Source organism: Amblyomma americanum, chromosome 5 (assembly GCF_052857255.1).
Source record: "Amblyomma americanum isolate KBUSLIRL-KWMA chromosome 5, ASM5285725v1, whole genome shotgun sequence".
NCBI lineage: Eukaryota > Metazoa > Arthropoda > Arachnida > Ixodida > Ixodidae > Amblyomma > Amblyomma americanum.
In genome coordinates this window covers 209013239-209037698 of record NC_135501.1, presented here as the reverse complement: position 1 = coordinate 209037698, position 24460 = coordinate 209013239, and the positions used below count along the sequence as shown (strand labels likewise).

Genomic DNA, 24460 nt, shown 5'->3' with positions numbered 1-24460 from the left:
CATAATGTGATCATCGCCAAAAGTCGCAGTCTTCAGTTTTTCAATGAAATGTGCCGAGTCTTTGACGTGCGTAGGCGTGTTTCCTGCCAAAGGCGCCAGTACCCGGTGGAGGTATCCCGACAACTTGTTCAGTGGTGACCGTGTGAAGTCAACAATCGGGCGAAGTGGTACCTCCTCCTTGTGTACCTTGGGCACCCCGTATATAGCTGGTGCCGAGCCGTTGTGACAAAGTAGGCGATTGTAAAGATAGCCCTTGTCGGGGGGGGGACGAACTTGAAAACATCAGTAAGAAGTTTTTGCAGCTCTGTCTCGATTTTCTTTGTAGGGTCTCGCGCCAGCTTGGCGTACGTCGCTGTGTCCTCCAGAAGGGCGTCCATTATTCGCACATAGTCGGTGCGGTCTAAAACGCAGATACTGCGCCATTTCCTTTCCCCAAAAACCAATCATTATTATCATTATTATTCCGGAGCCCTACACTACGGCACCTCCTTCTTCCTTTCTTCTTTCACTCCCTCCTTTATCCCTTCCCTTAGGTTCAGGTGTCCAACGATATACGAGACAGATACTGCGCCATTTCCTTTCCATAAAAACCAATTTAAAAAAAATTAAACCGTGGCACTACCACTACTGCTTCCCGCTAGAAAGCGGCGTGTTCGCTGTCGCGCCTAGCAACTATGTGGCGGCTCTTTTTGTTTGCCGCCATCCTTGTTCAAATTCTGTACCGGTTAGTGTGTTTCTTACGTTGAATTGGTCGCTGTATTCCGACATTCGTATCGGGCTGTTTTCTGAGAAGGTACAGAAAAGAGCAAGATTGCACCGCTTATCACTAACAGTCTGTTTGCGCACGTGTATACGTGCCATGTCGCGGTGTTTACTGTGTCGGAAGCTGCGAGCTCCGGGTCGTGCATCTGTTGTGATGGCGCAACGCTTTGCGCGGATCAGTAAACAGTCGCCGTCGTGCGATGGCGGTCGCTATGAAATGCGATCGGTGCCTGGCGCACCGTTGTTCTCCACCGTCAGCGTTCCCACTTTCTCGGTTTGTAGGTCTTTTGTGACGCACCTCGTGATGGAAGGCGTGACAGTGCATCCGCTCCAGATGGATCCCGACGTCGTCGCAGAAAGAGGTGAGTGCCCTGTCTCAAAGTGGTGCTATTCTTGTCAGCACTTTTGGTTATGCTGACCGTTCTCTGTGCGACATAGACCAGCGGACGTCTTTGAGAACACCGGTGTTTAGTTTCGGAACCGCTACGCCCCACTCGGTTTCGGATCCATGCCAAGAAACCAGCCAAAACTTGCAGAAGCAGGAACTTGTTTGAATTCAACTGGCTCCTTCAATTGTGTTGCTGTACTTGGAAGTTTTAGTTGTTTTTCATGATTGGCATGAGCTGGACGCTAGCGCTTGTTACTTTATTATCTGAGGTAGTGGCGCAATGATGGGCAGGGGGAGCATGCACTAGAAACCCCGTGATAGAGCAACCGGGATTATGTCTATTGAACACAACTAACAAAAGAAAATATAGCCGTGAGGCGCATTTGGGAGGCACTGAAGCGCAATAGTACACACGACATCACCACTCGTGCCTACGAGATTACGCAGGTTATCTGACTCGATCGTTTTCCAAGGTGCTTTGCACGTTTGACCAATTTCAATAGTAGCGCCGCTTCTGCTCTTCCTGGTTCATCATTTCTAGCAAATGAGCGAACGAAAAGCTTGCTTAGTGTAAACAGGCATGTTAGTTCCGCGCTCGCCTTCTGTTATTATAATGGTGGGTGATGCAGAAGTTGAATAATCAGTGTCTCGTACACATTATACCGAGTCTTGGTCTTGCCAAGTGTTGTGACATTGCCTATCAGGTTTGCAACGAGAAGGCTTTTTTTGACGCATGTAAACAGGTTTGTAAAGCATGTAAAGTACGTAAACATGGTCTGAATGGGGTCATAAAGTGCACTGCATGCATGCATTTACCATGCTTTCTGTCATGTTGAATTGCAGAGAAGTTCCTGTCACTCCCCCTCATGGAGAAAAGGGCGTCATACAAATGTGGTGATAAGTTTCTTACCATCAATGACATCGAGGACTGGCCAGCATACTGTGCTGCAAAAAACATCTCGGGAGGCAGTATGTAAACGTCACAATTCATTCATCATTTATGCTTTTAGCCACCATGCCACGCTATAGGCCTGTACATCAAAAAGCTGTTCCACATCATCAAACCTCCATCTTTATTGTTCACATGCTTTTGATCCTTGATGAACACTCAGAAAGCCATAGGACAGTTTATTCAGAACAGTTTGAAAGGCATTAGTGTGTCCGTAACACTGTGCTCTTTCGTTGGCCTTCTTTTTCAATGCCTCTTTTGGTGAAAGTATATGCAAACTTAATCACGGTACAATACAGTTGGCTTTTGATGATTCAAACTTCAAGGATGCAAAATTTGTTTGATTTATATGTAGTTACAAGTAAATGGGTGCCTTTTAATAATTTGATATTGATGAGAGCAAAGTTTGTGTTTGAATTAACCAGTACAAATTAAAGGAGTTAAAGTTGGCAAGGGTTCACTCTATATTGATGGCATATTGTTCACCATGAAAAGATATAACTGGGCTCGCTATTGGAATGTTGAGCATTTGTCATCGATTGGAATAAATTGAAATAATGGAGCAAATGCTGTTTTGAACAATGTACAGTCATAACTGTGTTGCTAACTTTCCTTTTTTTGTGTGTGTTTATAGGTTCCGGAAAGTACAAGGTCCGCCCTGAGCTTAACTCCAAGGTTTCTATATTTGTGGGTGACATCACAGCGCTGGAAATAGACGCCATTGTAAATGCTGCCAACAACCGTCTTCTTGGAGGAGGTGGTGGTAAGACTTATATGCTCTATCAGACGACATCATTGATATAGTATGACCTCTTCCGGCACTTGATCCTGAAACTTGTTAGTTCTGACTCGTATGCATGCCAGGTTGCTTAGGATCCCACGCGTCATATCAATGTGAACATAATACACTCGAGCCTAGATATATCAAACTTGAAGGCGGCGGCGAAAAATTTCATTATACCGATGCTTCGATATATTAAAAATTGCAATAAGCTTATCAATAACCTAAAAGAAAGAATACGTTGCACCCATGCTGGCTACGCTCTTGTAGCAACGTGCTGCCTGCTGGTGGGCTGACAGTACATTCCACGCTAGGCGTTGCCAGGTCTCACCTGCTTTGCATCAAAGCCATAGCGGATGATGCTTTGCAACTAGCCACTGCTCATGATAAAATGTCTAGGCTTTTTATGGGTTAACTACAAATAGAAAATCTCATTAAATAGATCGGAGGGGACACTTAAGCTCTGCCTTAAAGGTGCACTAAAGAGGAATCTGAACTCATATTTTTAAAGCGGGAACTCTATTTACAAAAAAGACGAACTGCGCAACAAGAACACGGACGAAAGGGAGGCAGACACACACTAACGCATCTGCGTTAGTGTGTGTCTGCCTCCCTTTCGTCCGTGTTCTTGTTGCGCATCTGCGTTAGTGTGTGTCTGCCTCCCTTTCGTCCGTGTTCTTGTTGCGCAGTTCGTCTTTTTTGCATTATGATCAACCAACTAGCCCGACAAGTCCTGTTGAAACGTCTATTTACAAGCTCCGGGCATTCTTAGAAACTTTCAATTATTATCCTGTGTGGCCGATAGCCTTAATTAATCGGATTAAACGTCCCAGCTCCCGCTTTTTTTTAAACTCAACACGGTAGGTAGGCAGAGTGAACAAGCGCGTCAGCCAGTCCCATGGCGGCTTCGCTTTCATTTTTATTTTGTTTTTAAATTTCTGTTAATAAACATTTTCAGTCACAGACAATATAGCCACAAATTAGGCCCACAGAAATAAAAATACACGTGGACTCTTTGATTTACGTATCACTCCTCCGATGGCAGAGCGGCAAGCCGCCACAATACTGGATGACGCGTTGGTTGACTCCTCCTACCTACCGCGTTGAGTTAAAAAAAGGCCGGGACGTTTAATCCGATTTAAATAGGACTTTTGGCCGCACAGGACAATAATGCCAAGTTTCTAAGAATGCCCGGAACGTGTAGATAGAGTTCCCGCAGTAAAGAGACGAGTTCAGATTCCTCTTTAGTGCACCTTTAAGGATATGACGAGAGAGAGCGTTAATGAGTTAATGCCCTTACATGCAGAATTAGGCATTCTCAACTTTACATTCATAGGTCCACTCCTTCCGCAATGGTGCAGTGGCTAAGGGATGCACCACTGCCCTGCGATGGAAGGTGCTGCCACCGGTGGGACTTGTGTGACCCATGTTGCTCTTCCCGAGCAGTCCCTCGTGATCAATCATTAATTTAATAGCCACCTGCCATGGTGGCCAGTTTGCTCACAATCCAGTGCACAGGTTTTGATAGTGCCACAAGGTCACGTGCCCTTGGTGGCATTTTTCGCTGACAACGCTGACGCCGGATTTTCTGGCTAACGGGGCCTTTAACATTATTGCGTTAAAATTGGAGGAGATACTTAAGCTCCGCGTTAACGGTGTGACGCGATAGTGTAATGGGTTACTTGCCATATGTGTAGAAGGTCATTCTCTACTTTATATTCATAGATCGCTGGTAGTCCTCATACCCCTCCTGGCGCAGTGATCTAGCGGTTAACCGATGTGCCACTGCCCTGCGATGGCAGGTGCTCTTTGTGGCCCAGCGGTGGGCCTTGGGTTGCCCAGGTTGCTCTTTCCGACCAACCAATCATTAATTCAACTGCCACCAACCATGGTGGGCAGTTTACTCACCATCTAGTGGACAGGTTGTGATTTCTGTGCAAGGTCATGTGGCCTAGACAGCCTACCTGCCGTTTACATTGCTGTCTGGCCATCGCCTGCCAGAGTCATGCTTGGGATTTTTCGCTTACAACGCCGACATCAGATTTTCTGTGTAACAGTGCCTTTAACGCTGTCGCGTTAAAATCAAGGTACAGTTGGTTTCCGCAATGCCTTTGTCATCGAAGTACACCAGACTGAGGCCGCCTTTAGTCGTATGCTGCTTAGGTTGGCTTCACGGCATGGCAGCAATGTGGTGTGGCTAATGAGTATAGTAGACCGACAGCCACCCTCAAGAACACCCCACGTTCACCTCGCCAGAGGCCACACAGCCGACTTGTTTATGCATGAAAAAAAGTGATCCAAGAGGCCTTTAGGAGAAGTGCCACTTGCATGGGCGAGGCACATCGTTTTATATATCGAATGACCGGAGAAATTATCGTCAAATATGCAGCCAACTTCCCTATACTTTTACACAGAATTTTCAAGGGGAAATCTGTGTCTTAGATATTGCTAATAATTCGAAATATCTGGGTTCGATATATCTGGGCTCAGCTGTACAAGATGCAGCCTGGCCACAGGAGGCCCAGTAAGGAAGTTTTACCAATTTATATAGCCTTGGTACAGATCAGAAAATGTCGGTCTATTTGGGTAAGTTGTTCAAATGTGGATATGTGCACTGGCATGATGTGTTTCGATGCTGCGCTGTTCTGCTAGGTCAAGGTGTTTGCTGGTGTGTGTGTGTTCTTTCATGCAAAAGTGAAAAGAGGACATGGCAACAAGGCAGGTGCTATGGCAGGTGTTGCCATCAGTGGGACCTGGGCTGCTTGGGTTAGTTTGCGACCCAGGTTGCTCTTCCTTAGCACCCTCTCATGATTAATTGAGCTGCCGCCTGACTCGGCGGGCAGGTGAGTAGCCTGCCACAAAACCGGCTTCAGACAAACACACAACGCCCAAATGCGGTCAATGGCCACTATAAGTGCGAGCGCGCTAAGAGGTAGAAATTAGCTATGGCTGGACATGTAACGTGGAGAGCAGATAATCAGTAGCCCCCTTAGAGAAAAGCATAATGCATCTTGAAACTGTGCAAAAAAGGCAAGGGACAAGGAAGAAGCCAACAGGACAGAGCGCGGACTAGTCACCAACTAGCCTGCCTTTCTCTATTATAGAGAAAAGCAGTGGATCCCAAAGGGAGGAAAATACAGCTGGGAACAGCAGAGGGCCAGTTGGGATTGGGGAATTTGCAGTGATAAAGTGGCCAAAACTGGAACAGGACAGTGCTAATCAGAGACCACTGGGAGAGATCCTTGTCTTTCAATTAATGTTACTAGAGCAAATGATGATGGTTATGACCCGTGTGCGGGGCTACCAGAAACCCTAAAGTTAACTCACCGAATTAAACGAACTGAAGTGAACTTTGTCAAGACTGCTGCAGAACCCTGCTACAGTGGTGCTGGCGAAGCATGACTTGGAATTGATGAATTATGAAGCTGCAAGGTATTGACATTTTCATCCGTAAGGGACCACTGCTGCTGGAATATCAATACCAGCGGAACACCATAGCTTCTAAACCACAGTAGAAAGTGAGGACGTATTGATGATTTAATGGGTGCTGCCTACTCTGATGCTGCAGGTTTCAAAAGGCTTTAAAGGGACGCTCAGGACCCATTGAAGTTGGCCTGTGTTGATAAGGTACCATTTTCAAATTGCTGAAAGACCACTGAAAAACGAAGCTTAAAAAACCAAATATAGGCATTGCTATCACCGGCTAATTTGTCGAACAAAAGGCGTGCGTCGATATAAGTGCAGGTCCCCGAGGCTATGCTACACCGCCCTTCACTTCAAAATGGCAACAATGCGTCCTTTTCGGCAAGGATGTCGCGAGTTTGGATTTATTGGCGGTAAGATCTTTAAATCCAATTTTCTTGGCGATAAATAATTATTTTGCTGGCGGACAAATGTCAACATAGCCAGAAAGAGCCAGAGAATCACTTTTTGCTAGGAATAATAACTGGGTAACGTTATCCTGGGTGCCCCTTTAAAGTCATGTTTGATTACATTCTAACATAGCTGAAGATTATTCTGGCCCTTGCATACTGTCCTAGTATGACCCGGCAGTGAAAAATTTGTCCAATACGGAATTGCAGGCACGGCAGCTCTGGAAGGAGGTTTGGGACTGTAAAAAGCTCTTTCTCAGCTACTTTTAGAACTTGTGCTGTCATCTGTACTCGGCGGCAGCTTTTCTTGGCAACGAAGGCTGCAGAGGCGCAGTGTCCGTAACTGTGCCGCTCCGCCAAATAGTTCGGCCTCACGACTGTGCCTCTTTCCGCCAGGCACATTGCATTTCCCGCAGTAACTTCATTCCTTCACTGGAGCAGCTAGCGTCATCTACTGACACTTCTTGTAACTGTATTAACTGTAATTGTGTTAGAAATATACCCAAAGTAACTAGTATCGATGTTGTACGATGTTTTAGAGAAAACTAATAACTTCAAGTGGGGTTTGTATTCCGCTCTGTAGGAAGTGAGGGTATGTTTCTGCTCTATAGCTTCACTCCGCTGTTAGAAAAAGTTATCGCAGATTATAGGAAGTGTGGTCAAAGTCTTATCACTTTCCTCCTCATCAGCAGCTTTCCAAAAGGGAGAGAGTCAGTGCGACTCGTTTCATGGTGACAGTCAATAAATGAGCAGACGGATTCATATGCATATCAACAGTTTCTAAAGCATCTAACGGTGCAGCCAACACACATAAGCATTCTTTTTTTGCAATTGAAGCTCTCATTTGGTGCTGTGCTTCAGAAATCTCAGTTTCCTCTATGCTGGACATTTTCCAGCACACAAACAATCATTTTAACCAAAGCAAAAGATATTTCAGCCAGGTTTGAGACTTGTGTATTGGTTTGAGAAAGTATAGTGGCGCAGTTTACACACCCCTGATCTTGGGAGGATAGATGTATGCAGATCTTGTGTCCCGCATTCTTGAAAGGTTCTTGTATTGTACGCCGGTTTCCAGGCAGTATTTTCATCGACCTGCAAGAGCAAAATAATTTACTGATACAGCATTCATTGCATTTAAAGGCTTGTGTGTAATTGCAGTGTAAGCACAATTTTTTAATGCAGATTGTAATTAAAATAAACTGCAAAATATTCAAGCAGTTTGGCCCCACACTGAAGCTTTTGTACAATTTAGTGTTTGCATGAATGGCAGTTCTTACCGGCACTCACCTACAGGATAGAAACATGGAGGCTAACGAAAAGGGTTCATCTTAAGTTAAGGACAATGCAGCGAGCAATAGAAAGAACAATGATAGGTGTAACGTTAAGAGACAAGAAGCAGACAGAGTGGGTGAGGGAACAAATGCGTGTTAATGACATCCTAGTCGAAATCAAGAGGAAGAAATATGTTTGGGCGTAGCATGTAATACGAAGGCAAGATAACCGCTGGTCCTTAAGGGTAACGGAGTGGATTCCAAGAGATAGTAAGCGTAGCAGGGGGCGGCAGAAAGTTAGGTGGACAGAGGAGATTAGGAAGTTGCCGGCATACGATGGGCACAACTGGCAAAGGACAGGGTTAATTGGAGAGGCATGGGAGAGGCCTTTACCCTGCAGTGGGTGTAGTCAGGCTGATGATTATGATGATGATGAGATGATGATGATATAGAACTGAGCTTCCTTCCATACACTGCACTGTGTCCTTAAACGGAGCACAGCTGCACTCCATGCAGTGATTCTAAAAAATTTGTAGCTCCTGGAAGAATAAAAATTTTCATTAATATCATGCATGAAAGTCGTAACAAAATTCCTGGAGGGAATAAATTGGCCTACCCTGCCCTATGCAAAGTGCAGCATTGTTTTTGTCACTTTCTGACTGGCAGTGATGATAGAGGCTTGCAGGCCTGGTTGTGTCTTGAACACTATGAAATATTCTGCATTCAACGTGAGTCCAGCTGTGCTGCATCTCGCTGTACATTTCATATCAGTGAAGCACAAAAACACTCTTTCTACATGTTTTCAATGCAAGTCAGGTTACGTTATCTCAGGTCAGGTTTATGTCATAGGGTGTGTAGTCTTCTGGTCTTAGTGAAACCCCACCTTAGTCCTTGTTTGCTACGTGAGATCTGATGGAGCGTTGCGTGATTATTCAAGTCAAAATATAGATTGATTTCTGCCTGTATTCAGGGACTCATCTGCTTTATTTGCAATCACTGAAAAAGGCCAGTGTTGCAATGTGGCAGTATACATACATGAGTGGTGTACTGAAATAGACTATAGTGCATTGATTCAGCAAAGCAAGGCCGATCTATAATCACAGTCACATCGTCAATACATCTGTCACCCTGCTGCTTTCAACCTTGCAATTGTCATTAGTACTCAAGGAGCCGTGATAACTTTACAGTCGAGCCCGGATGTATCGAACACAGATTTTTGAAATTGTAGACTATATTGAACACACAGACTATCCCTTTGAAAATCCTGTGTAAATGCAATGCAATGTCGCGCAGTAAATAAAACTGCAGTTTCATCAGTCGTTCAGCACACCGAACTGCACACCACACCCCTGCAGTTGGCTTCTCCTAACGGTGCTTTTCGCACTCTGGTGGGTCGACTGAGTGGTCTTGCATCTGTTGGCAGCTCTAGTGTGGTGAAACCATGCGACGATGTGAATATGGGGTGTGTTTGAGGGTGGCCTTTGGTCTCTCTCTGCTCATCTTCCACTCCATATCGTTGCTGTGCGGTGGAGTTAGCCTAATTCTGAACCCTAGCACCGGCCCTCGCCTGGCGTGCATCACTAGCTTTGCTGCTGAAGGCGTTGTGGAAACCATCATCATCATCATCAGCCTGACTACGCTCACTGCAGGTCAAAGGCCTCTCCCAAATCCCTCCGGTTAACCCTGTCCTGTGCCAGCTGTGGTCACCCTATCCTCGCAAACTTCTTAATCTCATCCACCCACCTAACTTTCTGCTACCCCCTGCTACGCTTCCCTTCCCTTTGTATACAGTCTGTTACCCTTAACGACCATCAGTTATCTTGGTTTCGCGTTACATACCCTGCCCAAGCCCATTTCTTGCTCTTGATTTTGACTTTGATGTCATCAAATCGCATTTGTTCCCTCACCCACTCTGCTCTCTTCCTGTCTCTTAATGTTACACCTATCATTTTCCTTTCCATAGCTCACTGTGTTATCCTCAGTGTGAGTGTAACCCTTTTTGTACAACTGGTTTTTGTGGGAACTGCCTGTACCTATCAGTAGTTATTTTATTTATAGTGTACGGGTAACAGGATGATACGTCTTATGATCGGCAGTGGTTAGTTGCGAAGAATTGTCTGCTGCAGCTTCGATGTGAAGCAGGCTGGGTCTAGCAATGTCTATCGAGCAGTGCGCTGCCAGCATGCTGATAGACAGCACGTTGCTGCAAGAAGCGTGTCACTAGTGTGAGCACAATGTACTTTTACATCTAGATCACAAATAAGCTTATTTATTGCCCTTTTTTTATGTATCAAACTATTTCACAATTCCCTTCAAGCTTGGTATATCCGGATGTCGGCTGTATAACTGAGAACCACTGTTCCACTTCAGCAACATTATTGGCTGAGTGCTTCTGTGAGACATGACATGCTACTGATCATTATTGTTACCATATTTATTGTTTGCTTTATGTTGACTCAAATTCTTTGCTTTAAGATGTGCGCTTTGTTTGTAGTGGATGGCGCCATCCACAGTGCCGCAGGCCCCAAGCTCAAAGCTGAGTGTGCCACCCTCAATGGTTGCCAAACTGGGGAAGCAAAGATCACTGGAGGATACAAGCTGCCAGCTAAGTGTGAGTGTTGTTTGAGTACTTTGACCCATTGTTGCTGACTCGCCAGAAACACTAAAAGCAATTTCATGCACCGTGCATTTGCTTGAAAACTTAAAGGTTCATTATCTCGGAGCCATTTCCAGAGCATTTGGCACAAGTTTTGGCATGTTTTTTCTCCTGAAAAGCGTTTTCAAACTGCCGTTTTGTGTTTCTCATGCTTTTGAAGAGTTGGTAATGATGCCGTGTATTGTATGTCAGATCAAGAAGACTTATTGAAATGGGCTATAAGTATCACAGAAAGTTGCCCTATTGGTGGCAAGCACAGCACATGAAATGCCTATGGCTCGTGAGGTACAGTGGCCTCGCGTTAATTCAAACTCACTTAATCTTGTAGGAGGATAAAACAGCGTGCTTTGCTGTTGTGTTCTTTCTTTGTCCTGTGTTTCTGCACTGTGTTTTTTTTCTTCTGTAAGATGTGCCAACTTGCTCAAGTATCCACCTTAACACAGTTAATCTGAGCTTCTGGTTTATTCGAATGTGAGCTGTGGTCCTGTGACCTTGATCTGTGGTCCCAAAATTCGAATTGTGCGCCTTTTTCCCGGCTCGCTCGCGCTGGCAGCGGCTTTCCCGGACAAACAGTTGTGAGAGCAAACTGCTGGTAACCTCTGTAATGCGCCGGAATCTGAAACTACTGAACCGTTTGCTGTGCAGTTTGCCGGTACTCAGCTGGGCCACATGGGGAACGCTGTTTTATCACCTTTTATATCTCCATTTGCACCAGACTGCTGGCTTCGCAATTTTTTCTCTTTGGCCAGCGAAGGGTGCAAGTTGAGGGTAGACGTATAGATGACGATAGGCGGCATATTTTGCACATTATGACCTTTATGGATTTTTTATGACCACCTATTTGTAGCCTTAACTTAAGGGAAAAAAGTGTGCAAATTAAGCGAGTAAATGCGGTAGTAAAGTGAAACTGCAGTCCCATTTCACCTTCCCTAGACGAGTTTTTTTTTTTTTTCATTCAAAACCGGGGACATCTTTAATAAAGAAACAGCTAAAGTAAAGAGCATCTGGCCATAGTGACATACTTCCCATGAAATGATGGCATCGTGGCACACACGCAGTCTAGAATCACGAGGCCTACCTTTGGAGGCAAATGGATACCGAAGACGATAAAACTGCACTCCTTGAGATGGCTTCGCCACAATTCTTTTGCCTGCGCAGATAAGCGAACTTTTCTTAAGCTTTGGGGTCATAAGCAAAGTGCACGGTGTGCACGGAATAAACAAAAAATTAAACCCCGCTATGAACATGGACAGAAGGTGGCGTGGGCCGCTGAGAAAGGGAAGGCAATAAAAGAGCAGTGAGGAGTAGGGAAGGGAAGAAAGGGTGAGCACTAGCTGCACTGGCAAGCGCGAGGCACGCAGTGGAGGTGCGCCAACACTGCTTGGGGGTTATTGGTGCACTCAGCTGCTTCGGCATGTTTCTTAACTATTTCCTCATAGATCGCATTGAGACTGCAGAGGACGACGCCATGTTCACACTAAGCTTTGGTTTTCATATGGAATGAAACTCCAGCCCCCCACCTTTCCTTGGCATTATATTCGTGCAAATTTTTATACTTTCACAGGATTAGACGAGATTAAAAAAGTGCTAAGCATGAAATATTATGCTAAAGCACAGTTTTTTGAAGGTGGACATTATTGCCACATACCTCAAAGGACGATTAAGGTGTCCACTGATCCAGGGGGCCAGTTACGCTCCTTGGGGTCTAAACGTTGCACTGGATTTGAGAAAAGTAAAGGCGCATAATGGTCTTGATTTGTAGGTGAATGCCACTGCCTATTCACAGTGCGATTGAGGTGTCCACTGGCCCAGGGAGCCAGTTAAACTTGCTACTCAGAGGCTTCACACAGATGGACACTGCTGAAACCCGGGGAGTGTGATTAGAAGTGCTTTTGCTCTGAAAGTGTGGTAACATAAAATGTGATAACTGAAAATAAATAATGATTACATAATGGGCTGATAAGAGCAAGATGGAAGGTATTACTATGTGCTTCTTTTCCAAACCATCGCTATACGTTTAATAAGCAGCCAAATTATCTGACAGCACCCCCAGAGTCATGTCATTGCCAACAACTGACGTAGTAAAGGCACTGATATAGTGAAGATTTTTGCTGGTCCAAGTGAATCTACTCTAGAGGGGTTGTACTGCTGAATCATGCTGACATTGGCAATTAATGGAGCTAAGTACATATGCCCACTGGCATAAGTTTATTAAAATAGCACAACTTTGCCAAATTTAATTTTTTTTTGCTTCAAAGGCAGATTGCTTCTTATTTGATCAGCAACAGCAGCAGCTTGTCTATGCCCACTCCAGGACAAAGGCCTCTTCCATATCTCATCAGTTAACAAGGTCCCGTGCTGATTTATTGGGGCACTCTGTAAATCGAACTTTCAGTGTTAAGCCTGATATATCCATTCCAGGGTGCTAGAAAAAAAAAAAAGGCGATTAAATGAGGTGTTTTGCTAATATTGCATTTCATAAACTTTTGACTGTGGTTGTGCATGCAGCACTAGTGTGTGCATAGAAAGCAACTAGCTCCAAGGAAGACCTTTTTGCAATACAGCAGGGTTTCACATGGTGTTCTACCAGTGCAAGAAGACGCGGTAAAACACCATGGAAAACCAACTAGCCCGTCAGTTGACGCTGTTCAGGGTTTCACAGCGTTTCACATTTGTATCACTGAATCAAATGGGCGTACATGGCATCCTATGCTGAAGTGGAGATATAAGTTTGAGTAATGGTGCTCATGGCAGGCTTGAAGAATAGTGGCATGACAGCATACAGAGGCCAGCAATGTTTCCGGTTTTAGGAACACAGCAATATGATGTGAGTGAAGTTTGGCAGCTCTGTTGTCAAAGGAGCTCTGATTGGGCATTTCTTGAACCCACAATGTTATATAGCACTTCAGTCAGAGAATTACTTCAGGTGTCAGATGTCGTCTGTCTTGCAATGTTATCACACAACCACACCATCTAATACAAGGAGCAATACTGATTCTTAAGGTGTCACAGAAAAGGGTCCCCATTTTTGAGGCTGGAACAGAGATTGTTGTTAGGCCTAAATGGCTGTCAAATGAGCTTCATTCAACTTCATTCACTGCAAGCGTAATTTCAGGTATAGAAAGAAAAGTTTGCTGTTCTAAAACCTTTACTTATCCGAAGGTTGTTCTTCACGTGCTACTACTTTATCGCATTCTTTCTCTTTCTCCATCAGATGTCATCCACACGGTTGGCCCAGTTGGTGAGAATGAAGCCAAGTTGCACAGTTGCTACCTGACTAGCCTTGAGACTCTTAAGGCGCACAAGCTGAGAACAGTGGTAGGTGTGGTATGCAGGAGTTGGTGTGATGTATGGAGCCACTTAGTGGTTTTTAACTATTTGGATACGATGTTATTTGTCACTTTTCATAAAAAGGCTCGCAGAACATTGGGGAGGTCTTTGCGTTGTTTGATTTTGAAGCTGTCATAACTTCTTGAAATTTCATTATAAACATTTCTGCTTTCAGTTTATTGTAGCCATTGTGATCCGTTACCCTTTGAAAGTGCTCCAGAAGTTAGTGTGTATGCCCTCATTGCTGTTGCTTGTACGGGGGTCAAGGGCTCTTAAAGCTGCTTGCTTGCAGCTTTTACCTCGACCTCCTCCATCCTAGAGAATGGGAAATAAAAGAATGAGTGAATGAGGTCCTAGGCTCTAAAGTAAGGTTCCACCAACAACTTTACTCAGTATGTATGACAAGGCTGTCATGCAGAGAATAGGTAACAAATGGTCTGTTAGGGTAGCAGGGGTAATTCCAGGAGAAGGTAAGGTAGGCGGGATTTGGAAGCTTGCTAGGATACGGTGGCTGCAGCTAGCGTGGGGGGTCGGGGGTGAAGGGAGAGCATTTGGTAGGCCTTTGTCCTGTAGTGTATGTACATAATCCTGATTATTATTATTATTATTATTATTGTTTTTGTTTTTGTTTTTGTTGTTGTTCCAAGACCACTGCATTGTAAGGCTTTGTACAAGTAGAACAGAGCTTGGCAATCATGCATTGGTATGAGCAAAGATCTTTGACTGTTTCCAGCATTACAGAAATTCCTTTCACCAATTTTTGCGCTCAAATGTCAAGTTTCCCGCTGTGATACTTGTGTGAAGATTTCCCAGGGTTTATGGTGTCCATTGTCGGTATCGTCCATTAGTGTAGCACACAACAACCGAAAACTCGCACAGTCAATTGATGGTATCTTCAGTGGACACAGAAAGCAAGGCGGAAAATCTTCAAGCGCTGACCAATCGTTAAAAAGGATGACGTTTCAGCCCCGGCTTACGGGGGCCTTGTTCACAATGAAAGAAAGACGATTGGTCGGCGCTTGAAGATTTTCCGCCATGAACATACCCGACCAGACGGGTTTCCGTCGAACCCTGGATTTCACACAGAAAGCAACTTTGCCAGGTTTTTGTTGCTAGTACAATGTTTATCTTGTTAATGTTTCCTTGGCAGCAGACGGTGTCATAGCTCATAAATTTATAGTTTGAGTTCCTGCTATTGAGATTTCTACGCAAGCATGGCCTTGTGGTAGAACATCCGCCTCTCATTCGGGAGGCGCTGGGTTCGATCCCAAGTGCCACCGGGTACCCACCGGTTACCCCAAGGTTACCTTAATGTTCAGGTCTTCAGTCCGTCATTTCCTCATCTGTACAGCATAAAATCTTCCCCAGCACCGCCAAATTTTGCATGTGGAAACAGCCTGCGGCGACCAGTGCTTGTCTTTTATTACAATGTGATAGCATTAGGAGGGGCATGAAGGCGAAAACTCCGTCGGCGTCTGTGTGAAGCCTCCATCCGCTAGGTGCTCTGTAGGGGGATTAGCCTCTCCAACTTCCACCTGCCAGTCGTCCTCCTCTCCCATCCCCCTCTCCCCCTGTAGCGGAGAGGAGTGGGGTAGAGGAGAGATATGCTGGACAAAAATTAAAGTGATTTAGGAGAAAATGACTCGGGAAAACAAAAGGTCTATGTGCAAAATATGCACGGAAATGAGGCTTGCGCGAAATGTTCCTTCTCACATTGCTCAGGAGGAGCAACCTGGGTCTCATAAACCTCACCAGTGGCTGTGTATGACACAGCCACCTGTCAGTGCAGTGGTGCATAGCTTAACCGTTGCACCATTGCACCTGCAGTGGTATGGGGACTCGCTGCAATTTGTGGATGTGACACATAATGCATAGTTGTGCTGTCGGAATTGGAATAGAATCAGAATGAAATAGATTGGGGAGTGAAAGACAAAGAACGCAGAATTGGAATAGAATTAGAACTGGAATAGATCGACGAGTGAAAGAAGCACGCTGTCACATTTCATCCAGATCATCCAACTGTTTACCGCTTAATTTTTCGTTCTTTCCTAGGTTATAATGAGAGCTTCAATTTAATTGGAAGTAGCCTCTTTGTCAGTAGGAAGTGGTAATCTATCTGTCTAGACAGGCTTCAGTTTTTTCTTCTTTCTTGAGAGTGCAATACAGGTAAGGTCGGAAGCATTTGCTCTCATGGGTTGGGGTTTGGGTGTCGTACAGCCTTCACTTTCATTTCTACATCCTGGGAGAGAGTGGGAGGTTTGGAGGTTTTGGCACTCTATACCCTTTTAGCGTGGTAGTGTGAGAGCGCACGTTCAGCGCCAACCCCTGGGGTGTGAGGATGAAACTCCCATTGGTTGGCGATCTACTGAGTTGTGACGTCACATGGAATTGAAGTCGGTTCATTTACTGGAAAGTATCTATAACGACTGCACAGCTACCATAGTCCTCCGTAAAGTCGGCAATAAAATTCGAATAAGGAATAAGCGACAGCTCATTTCGTGTAGGACTGTTGCATTAGCTCTGCGGTCCTTGGAAATTTTGGGCTAGCCCCTTTATGTTTATTTATACGTACCTGGCATTCTTTGCTTGGTCCTGTTTTTAGTACTTTGTGTTTCATTGTGAATCCGCAGTTTTTTTTTTTGTTTGATGAATCCCCCTATGATGCTTGCATGAGGCCCTGAGAGTATCTGAAATAAATAAATAAAATAAATGTTTAATCTTTCTTACTTTTCCAGGCATTCCCATGCATCTCCACAGGTGTCTATGGTAAGGAAGCTTTTTGTTTGTTCATTTTCTAGCGAAAGCTACATTGGCCACGAACTCGCAGTTTCGCCGTGCTCGCAGTCCCACCGTGGTCGCATTGCACCACGTGACGAACCACGTGACAACATAGCTAGACAACCAGACTAACCTGGGCTTGCAATCAACATTAACCAAGGCTAACCTAGCTATGCCTTAGCTTTCGCTACGTATATCCTGGCATAGCTGAGCTAAGCCACTGCCAATTTTTTTTTAAAGTGTTACAAGTTCTTGCAAAAAAAAAATTGCAGCACATGCATACTGTTGGAAAGTGCTTTAGTTGTAACGCCTGAATGTGCATGAAGTCCATAGTAGCAGACCCATATGGTCAAGTAGTGAGGAAAGGTGCAACTTTTATGCATTATTTTGTCTTGTGCATGTACTTATTTTCATGCTGAATGCAGGGCATTTTTGAAGGGGACATTCGAGTCAAGCTATCTGTCATGATCAGCTGTGCAAATTTAAAGGTCGCACTTTAGTAAGAATTATTTGCCTACCTTATTAAGGGGTCACGAATGCAGATGCACTTATGTTGTCGTCCTCTGGAGAATCCTGGCATTTTTCTAGTCACTGACGCATCGGAAATTCATTGAAGTTAGATGTCACAGTGCAGCTGTTGCACTGAGACTATGCTCCATTTCATACATAGCAGGCAATGCCGCAGTGGTTGCGGAAGTAGTGTGTCCACAAAATCGTATTACTCCACCACATAGCATTCATTCTTCTCAAAACCGAAAACAAAGAGTGGTAAAAAACGAAGTGGTAGCATTGAAAATCACAGGTGAAGCTGTGAGGCGCTCAGTGTTCGGGCCCTATGGCCCAAACTACTTTTCAGGTGCGGATCGAGTATGAGTGATTCGCCGAACCAGCCGTGTATCATACTACCACATGTCATTCTTACTTCTCAAAATGTCGATAAGTCACAGGACGCAAATGTATCGAGAGATAAAAAGAAGTGCAGGAGATACCAGCCACAGTGCTTAAGATTTGTCACAATGAAATATGCCTGTGGTCACTTTGGTTGTATGGCAAACTACATTTTGGGTGTAGACCTAGCTTTGGCATTGTTGACTGCTATGTATGAAATGGAGTAACGTAAAAAGTTTCTTTAATATTATTGTCTCCTTGTTACATTCCATTTCTTTGTTAGTATCTAAATTCTGGTGGAATCTGTCTCTTTCAACGTCCAGGCTTTCTCGACACCATCATCCTAATTCACTAACCCTTTATTTTGCACGGACAGATTTATTCAAGTTTTCATTTTTTTTCCCCTGAACTATAACAGACTGGAATGGCTCGTTGTTGCCGGTTTCTATTAATTGTACCACCCTGCTTGGACCTGAACAAGGTCTGCAGTATGGAATAAATAAATAAAGTATGCTGCTCATTTGGAGGCATTGTTTTGCCTCTGTGACGCCTCTGCTTCCTGACATCTGTGCAGTTTCAGATGCAACGTAAAACTGTGAAAAGAAAGAGGAGCTTGAAACTGCAGCATTGCCGAGCACAGAGAAGTTGTATGCAGTGTCACAAACCACAGCGCAATTTTTATGTGTAGCAATTAGAAGCCACGCGCACCGTTGCTCGGGCAAAACAATTCAACCAGTGGTTTCTCTACACAGAGTGCATGAAACTATGTGTGGGGAGAACATGCAGGCAGCTTTGGTATTCTTCATAAAATCGCATTCCTCGGGTACAAAAATACAGGTAGTGGAGAATATAAATGAAAGGATCCTGCAAAACATTGCATATATGTCTTTTCCTGGCAATATACAGGCTAGCCTTGTTTTTCATCCTGGAGAAGCGCACATTGTGTTCCTTCTCTATTCCGTCCGTCTGCAGGTTATCCCAATGAGAAGGCAGCCCACGTGGCACTCTCGACGGCACGTGAGTGGCTTGAAGCTGACGAGAATGCTCACAAGGTATTCATGCATTTTATCTGCTCAGAACTGAACTGAATCAATCAAGAGTTTATTGGTTAAAAGAAACAAAGAAAGGAAAGAATATGCATTGTATTATGAGGGTAGTTTCAGTAAGTTCTGCCTCCTGAGCTGTGACTCCCTTGTCAGGCAATGAAATCGGAAGACATTGCATTCAGTGAAGAGTTCAGAATACCTTTCTTAGAATTTCGCCATCTCCAGTGAAGCATCTTGAAAACCGGTATGTTTTACGTTGCATACATAACGTTATGTATGTTGCATACAGAGTGTAACTTTATGCCTTTGTAGGAGAATGAGGGCATCTGTGGGCAGTAGTGGCACACAGTATTGTTGATCCTTCATCACTAAATGTTTACCCTTGAGCCATTTCTTCATTTTACAAAATTACCAACAGTCTGATGGCGCAAGCTCGACCTTTGACACGGGTGAGGCAAAACGGCGGTCCTCTTTTTACAGCGACTAGTGCACTGGAGATGGAAATGTGTACATCGCTGCTGGTGGGGACCGTTTTCAAATGCGATATGCTTGGGTGAAAGACGACATTAAAAAATGCCATATTTCAGTGCCGACACCTTTTATTTCTATCACAAAATAAAAATGTTATAGGCATGTGTACAAATCTTGTTGAGCAGCTCTCATACTATGCTAGAAATACCAGCACAGGTCAAACTCAAACGGTTAAGAAGTGTGATGGTAATGGTTAGACTAGTGTACGCTCCTACCTTTCGTTGAATAGCAGTTTCTCTGTTTATTGTTATATACAGTCAATTTCACTTAGGATGGCCACAATAATAACAAACACTTGTCAGATAACAGATAGAGTGGTACCATCAAATTATGTTTTAAGGCAATGGCATTGCATTTCAGATACAGCAAATATTTGTGTTAAACCCGACCGTGGCGGCTGCGTTTTTATGGAGGAAAAACGCTAAGGCGCCCGTGTGCTGTGGGATGTCAGTGCACGTTAAAGATCCCCAGATGGTCGAAATTATTCCGGAGCCCTCCACTACGGCACCTCTTTCTTCCTTTCTTCTTTCTCTCCCTCCTTTATCCCTTCCCTTAGGCGCGGTTCAGGTGTCCCTGGATATATGAGACAGATACTGCGCCATTTCCTTTCCACACAAAAACCAATTATTATTATTATTATTATTATTATTACTAAATAACTGTGGGCCCACAATTCGGTTTGAGTGAACGAAGAGGTGCTGCAAATCGGGCCCTGCAGTTAAAAACCCGCACTTATTGCAGGAGCAGAGCGACGAGCATTTCCAAGCTTCCGTGACACCCCCTCCCCCCATTCGTGTGGAAAGAACACTGTGGCCCCCCAAAAAATTGTTAGCTTACCGGCTTGCCGCTTAGCCTGCTAGCCTAGTGCATTACTCAGCCAAAGCTGACTGGCATTAGCGGCTGAGAGGTCTGGAACGGGTAGCCCATTTTGACATTTGTCAGGCGACTGCCTGGTTGGGCATTTCACAGGCCCGTTTTGGCATCTATACGCTCACGTACATAGTACACGCTCTCTGATCGCGGTCTTCGGTTAGATAGTGTTCTGGCACACTTCATGGACTCCAGGGCCTGTTTGCATGAAGCAAATAGTCTAGTTCCCACTGTTGCTTTATTCGCAGTCTAAACCCTCTGTTGGTTTTGAGGAAAGGAAAGGCGCCTAAGCGGCTCACTGGGTCAGTGGACACCTCAATCGCATTTTGAGGTATATGGCAGTAATGTAACAGCTGGGGCTGAGCACTCTGATTTGCTTCTACTAAATGGCTTGTACACAGCTATTACATCTTTTGCTGTAAAAATTCACCGCTGATTACGATACTTTGTAATGCAAAATTTGAACGCAGTTCTTAGGTATTTTGTTTTTGTGCATGCTTCTCCTAGGCTAAAACTACAGCACGGGCTGACTGATGGTGCTAAATAGGGCACGCCACGCCTGTTCGTCACCTCGTGCCAAAGCAGGCATACGCGTACACATAGCATCCATAGCACAGTACGCTGACATCGGAGAGCTACGCACTGAAGAAAATAATAGCATACGAAGTGCAAGCACTCCTACTTCCAGGATTCTGACAAATACGATGAGTTTGGCCTACTACCAGCTGCCGTGAGTTCCACTGAGGTTAGAATATCGCATCCTTGAAGTTGCTTGTTAGTACTGTGGGTCGGCAAGGAACATGTAACTGCGCAGGAGAGCTTGGAAAGCACCATAATCATAGGTTGTAGTCTTAATATGCAGACGCTTCATAATGAACTTTAAAAAAATTAAACACCACACTGCCAGACTCTGTATTTTTTACTCTAACATGCGAATTCCACTTATTACGAACCTCTGATACGCTGAACCAATTTCGCACAACCATGAGGTTCATTATAAGTGGGCTCAGCTCTACTGTCTACCACACAGTCTACACAGTCAACCAAATGTCTATTTATTCTTGTTTTTTTATGCAGTTTGCGATCATTGGATTAAAAGAAAAAAATGCCAACCTGATAAGTGCTGCGTGTAAATTCCGTACCATCAGTATTTCTCCAAGAACGTCGGAACGATCATCAACGTCTTGGTGGCTTTTAGGCCCTGCACTGAATGAGCTAGGCTCGTTGATAAAGTGCTACACAATTTATTGCGAAGTGCACCAAGAGAGCTACTGTGTGCAGTCCTGCTCCAGACTGGCATTTTTATGGAAAACTGTGCCAAACACATGCGAGGCCTTATGTAAAGAAAAGCATTCAGAAACCTGCTCCAGAGCACTGTTCAGCTGCCGTGGTCAAATCAAATCAAAATTCAATACTGCAAGTGTGGGCATCAGTGGTACTTGGCTGTGGTACTGTGGTAAAGGCCGGTGGAGGAGTGTTGACCTTTGAGCATGCAAATAGACGAGCAGGGAAGGTGCGGAGATGCTGAAATTCAGATTCCGACTGCAGATAACTTGGCTTCTAAAATAAGCATTAAGAAAATTTTTGCTGGAGGATGTTCGTGGAGTGGCATCCTCTAGCATCCCAGGGATGCCTCACCTTTAATGCAAGCCCCTTTCATAGCCCCTTTAACTTTGCATTGGGATGGCTGCATATGACAGGTAATCCTGGCAGAAACCTGTTGTTCAAAAAACATTTCTTAAAATTGCTGATGTGACAATCTTGTTCTGAATGCCTAGGAACAAGTTATTGAGGCAATTCTTGTAGCCTCATTTGCCTGTGAAGTGAATTTCAAAATGTGCATGGCATGGGGCCATGTTTCATTATTTATGCCAAAAATTGTAGCCCCACCAAACTCACATTTTACACACACCGTAAGGTCTGGTCCTCTTATATAGCTCTCTTTTATAGCTGCCATGACAAGCAGTCTGTAACATCTGGACGCACCTAACATTCAAGCTGTGATTATGATTACACCTCAGACTGCACCATTGCTTGTTGATGTCAGCTAAGTGTGTTTCTTTTGTGTGGAGAAATGAACTTTCTGGCACCTTGTTGAGCCTAAGGAGTGATGTACTTTTCACTCTTTGATGCTAACATGGCATTTTGTAGAGTTCTAGACTGCACACTCCAATTAAATTTAGCTGTTCAGCAGAAGCTCTCTGGTGTTTGCCATGTTCCTTTTATTCCAGGTGGACAGGATCATTTTCTGCCTGTTTTTGGCTGTGGACGTCAGGTTGTACGAAAAGCTTCTTCCAGAGTACTTTCCTCTGTAAGGGTGGAAAAGGCGGTTCACTGATATCATCAGCCATTGTACTGTTTGCCTTAGGCTTTCTTGTTCTGTTGCACTCTCTCTCTGTGTCTGTTTTGTGTTGTTTTTCACTCTGCCAATGTAGGTATGAAAACTTTGGTTCAATAAAAACTGCAGGGCATATGGTGATGTCCACGAATCCACTTTGCCGTACATTATTGTTAAACATAAAAACAGGTGAGCTTCAACAAGTTGCCCTTCAGGGGCTGTCACTCAACGCGTTTAATTTGAGCTTGTTTTTGGCTCGAAAATGACGCTTAAGTAGTCACACATTTGTATGGCCAAATATTGCTTAAAGGTAATTGTAATTTATCATGCATGGAGGTACATATATGGGAGCAAATAAGTCACGTTCATCTGCAGGACTTATGGGAAGCTTTTGTCATGTTTTAATCTTAACTAAACCAAGGCGAGCAAACATAGCCTCTGGCGTTGCACACCTAAGACCATGTCACGTTAGGCATCGACCAAAACATTTGTCTAACCACAGGTGTGTCAGGCTTGCAAGATGCAGACTGTAGCATATGAAACTGTTCAAATGTTTGGAGGATTATGTTTGGAAATTACTTGTACCCTAGTTGTGCAGATTCTTTAGTTTTGTTGCAGTTCTAGAATCGGTAAAGCAATGCAATCTTCATTTCTTCCACAAAAACAAAACAAACCGGCTTGAAGGAAGTGTGAACAGTAGCCAATTGATAAACTTTTAGCCACCTTTCATGTGAAATACGGTGTTGACGTGCAATACAATTAGTCTCGTCACATCTTTATACAAGAGAGCAGGTGCTGCATAATGGCTCCATCTGACATGACAGAATAATTGACGCTCATCAATCCTATATAGCAAAAAAAAAAAAAAGGCCTTTAACATGGTTTGTGGTTTATGGGGGCTTAAAGTCCCAAAGCGACTTAGGCTGTGAGGGGCGCCGTAGTGAAGGGTTCCGGAAATTTCAACCACCTGGGGTTCTTCAATGTGCACTGACGTCGCACGGTACACAGGCCTCTAGAATTTCGCCTTCATCGAAATTCAACCGCTGCGGCCGGGATCGAACCCGTGTCTTTCGCGTCAGGAGCCGGGTGCCATAACCGTAGAGCAACCACGGCGGCCTCCTTTAACATGTAATTTCTAATGTTATATGGATTGCTTTAGCATGAGGGTGAATGAATGAGACAGGGAAGCTATGGTGGAGCATTTGTTTTAACTTTAAATGGGAAAAGGGATTTTCCAAATCTATGTGCTGCAAGGGTCCTGAAACTGCATTCCGTGGAAGCCTTGGGTCCCTTGAAGCACTTATTGGGTTCCTCGAGCAGCTAAATCTGTTCATGCCTCAACCCATGCCTTTTCCATTAATCACTTTTCCATGAATCACTTTTGCTTGTAGTGATCTACCTGACTCTACAGCAAGTTGTTATTAAATTTGGTCTATTTTTTTTTAAGAACCATGCTTCTGATTTTTTTTTTTGCATGCATGTTGGGCAAGAAGGGAATAAATCTAAGGTACACAGGACTGCCCAGCACCTTTAGAAAGCTGTTTGGGTTCTTTGCCTTTTCCAGCCTGTAAAACCTTCATTTTCATTGATTGTAGCCACTGCCATTAGGATACCACAATGTTGCGAGGGTAAAGTTTGCCAGTGTGCACCAAATTGTGTATGTAAAAGTGTTATGTTTGATGAACAGAGTTGTTGTGTGTTCTTAATGGTACACACGTGCATTACTACAGAATGCTGTTCTGCTATTTACTAAACTTCTCATTTACTTCTGTGCATCCGATAATTCATCATACTATTGGCCATTGTAATGGTGAAAGTTTCTGTAGGCACACTATCCAAATCAGAATGGCTCTCTTTCACCTTTCTTTTCAAGCACTTATTCTGGATGCGATGTTCTTCTGCTAGACCACATTAAAGTTGGACTTTGAGAATTACTCAATCAAAATATTCTTGGCAAAATTTGATTGGCTTTTCGTGGCTTTGTTGGCGTTCAGTGGGCA

The 24460-nt window shown here is 44.2% G+C and overlaps 1 protein-coding gene across 3 annotated transcripts; it reads left to right on the top strand.

Annotated features, from left to right (window-relative positions):
• Nucleotides 1–643: 643 nt before the first annotated feature.
• On the top strand, nt 644–22615 carry LOC144133548 (macro domain-containing protein PG1779-like). 3 transcript variants are annotated; one of them, XM_077666720.1, is made up of 9 exons: nt 644–724; nt 1045–1124; nt 1994–2119; nt 2734–2862; nt 10518–10634; nt 13894–13997; nt 16745–16775; nt 18648–18727; nt 22354–22615. In XM_077666720.1, the coding sequence occupies exons 1-9, from the start codon at nt 675–677 to the stop codon at nt 22435–22437; spliced, it is 801 nt and encodes a 266-aa protein (XP_077522846.1). In that variant the 5' UTR covers nt 644–674; the 3' UTR covers nt 22438–22615. The 3 variants fall into 3 exon arrangements, with proteins under 3 accessions (XP_077522846.1, XP_077522847.1, XP_077522845.1); XM_077666721.1 differs by having other exon boundaries at nt 689–793; XM_077666719.1 differs by lacking the exon at nt 644–724 and having other exon boundaries at nt 731–1124.
• Nucleotides 22616–24460: the final 1845 nt, after the last annotated feature.

Coding starts and splice junctions, on each gene's coding strand:
- LOC144133548 (XM_077666719.1), top strand. CDS start 860: ATGTCGCGGTGTTTACTGTGTCGGAAGCTGCGAGCTCCGGGTCGTGCA. Junction 1,125..1,993: donor CGACGTCGTCGCAGAAAGAG/GTGAGTGCCCTG, acceptor GTTGAATTGCAG/AGAAGTTCCTGTCACTCCCC. Junction 16,776..18,647: donor CATCTCCACAGGTGTCTATG/GTAAGGAAGCTT, acceptor GTCCGTCTGCAG/GTTATCCCAATGAGAAGGCA.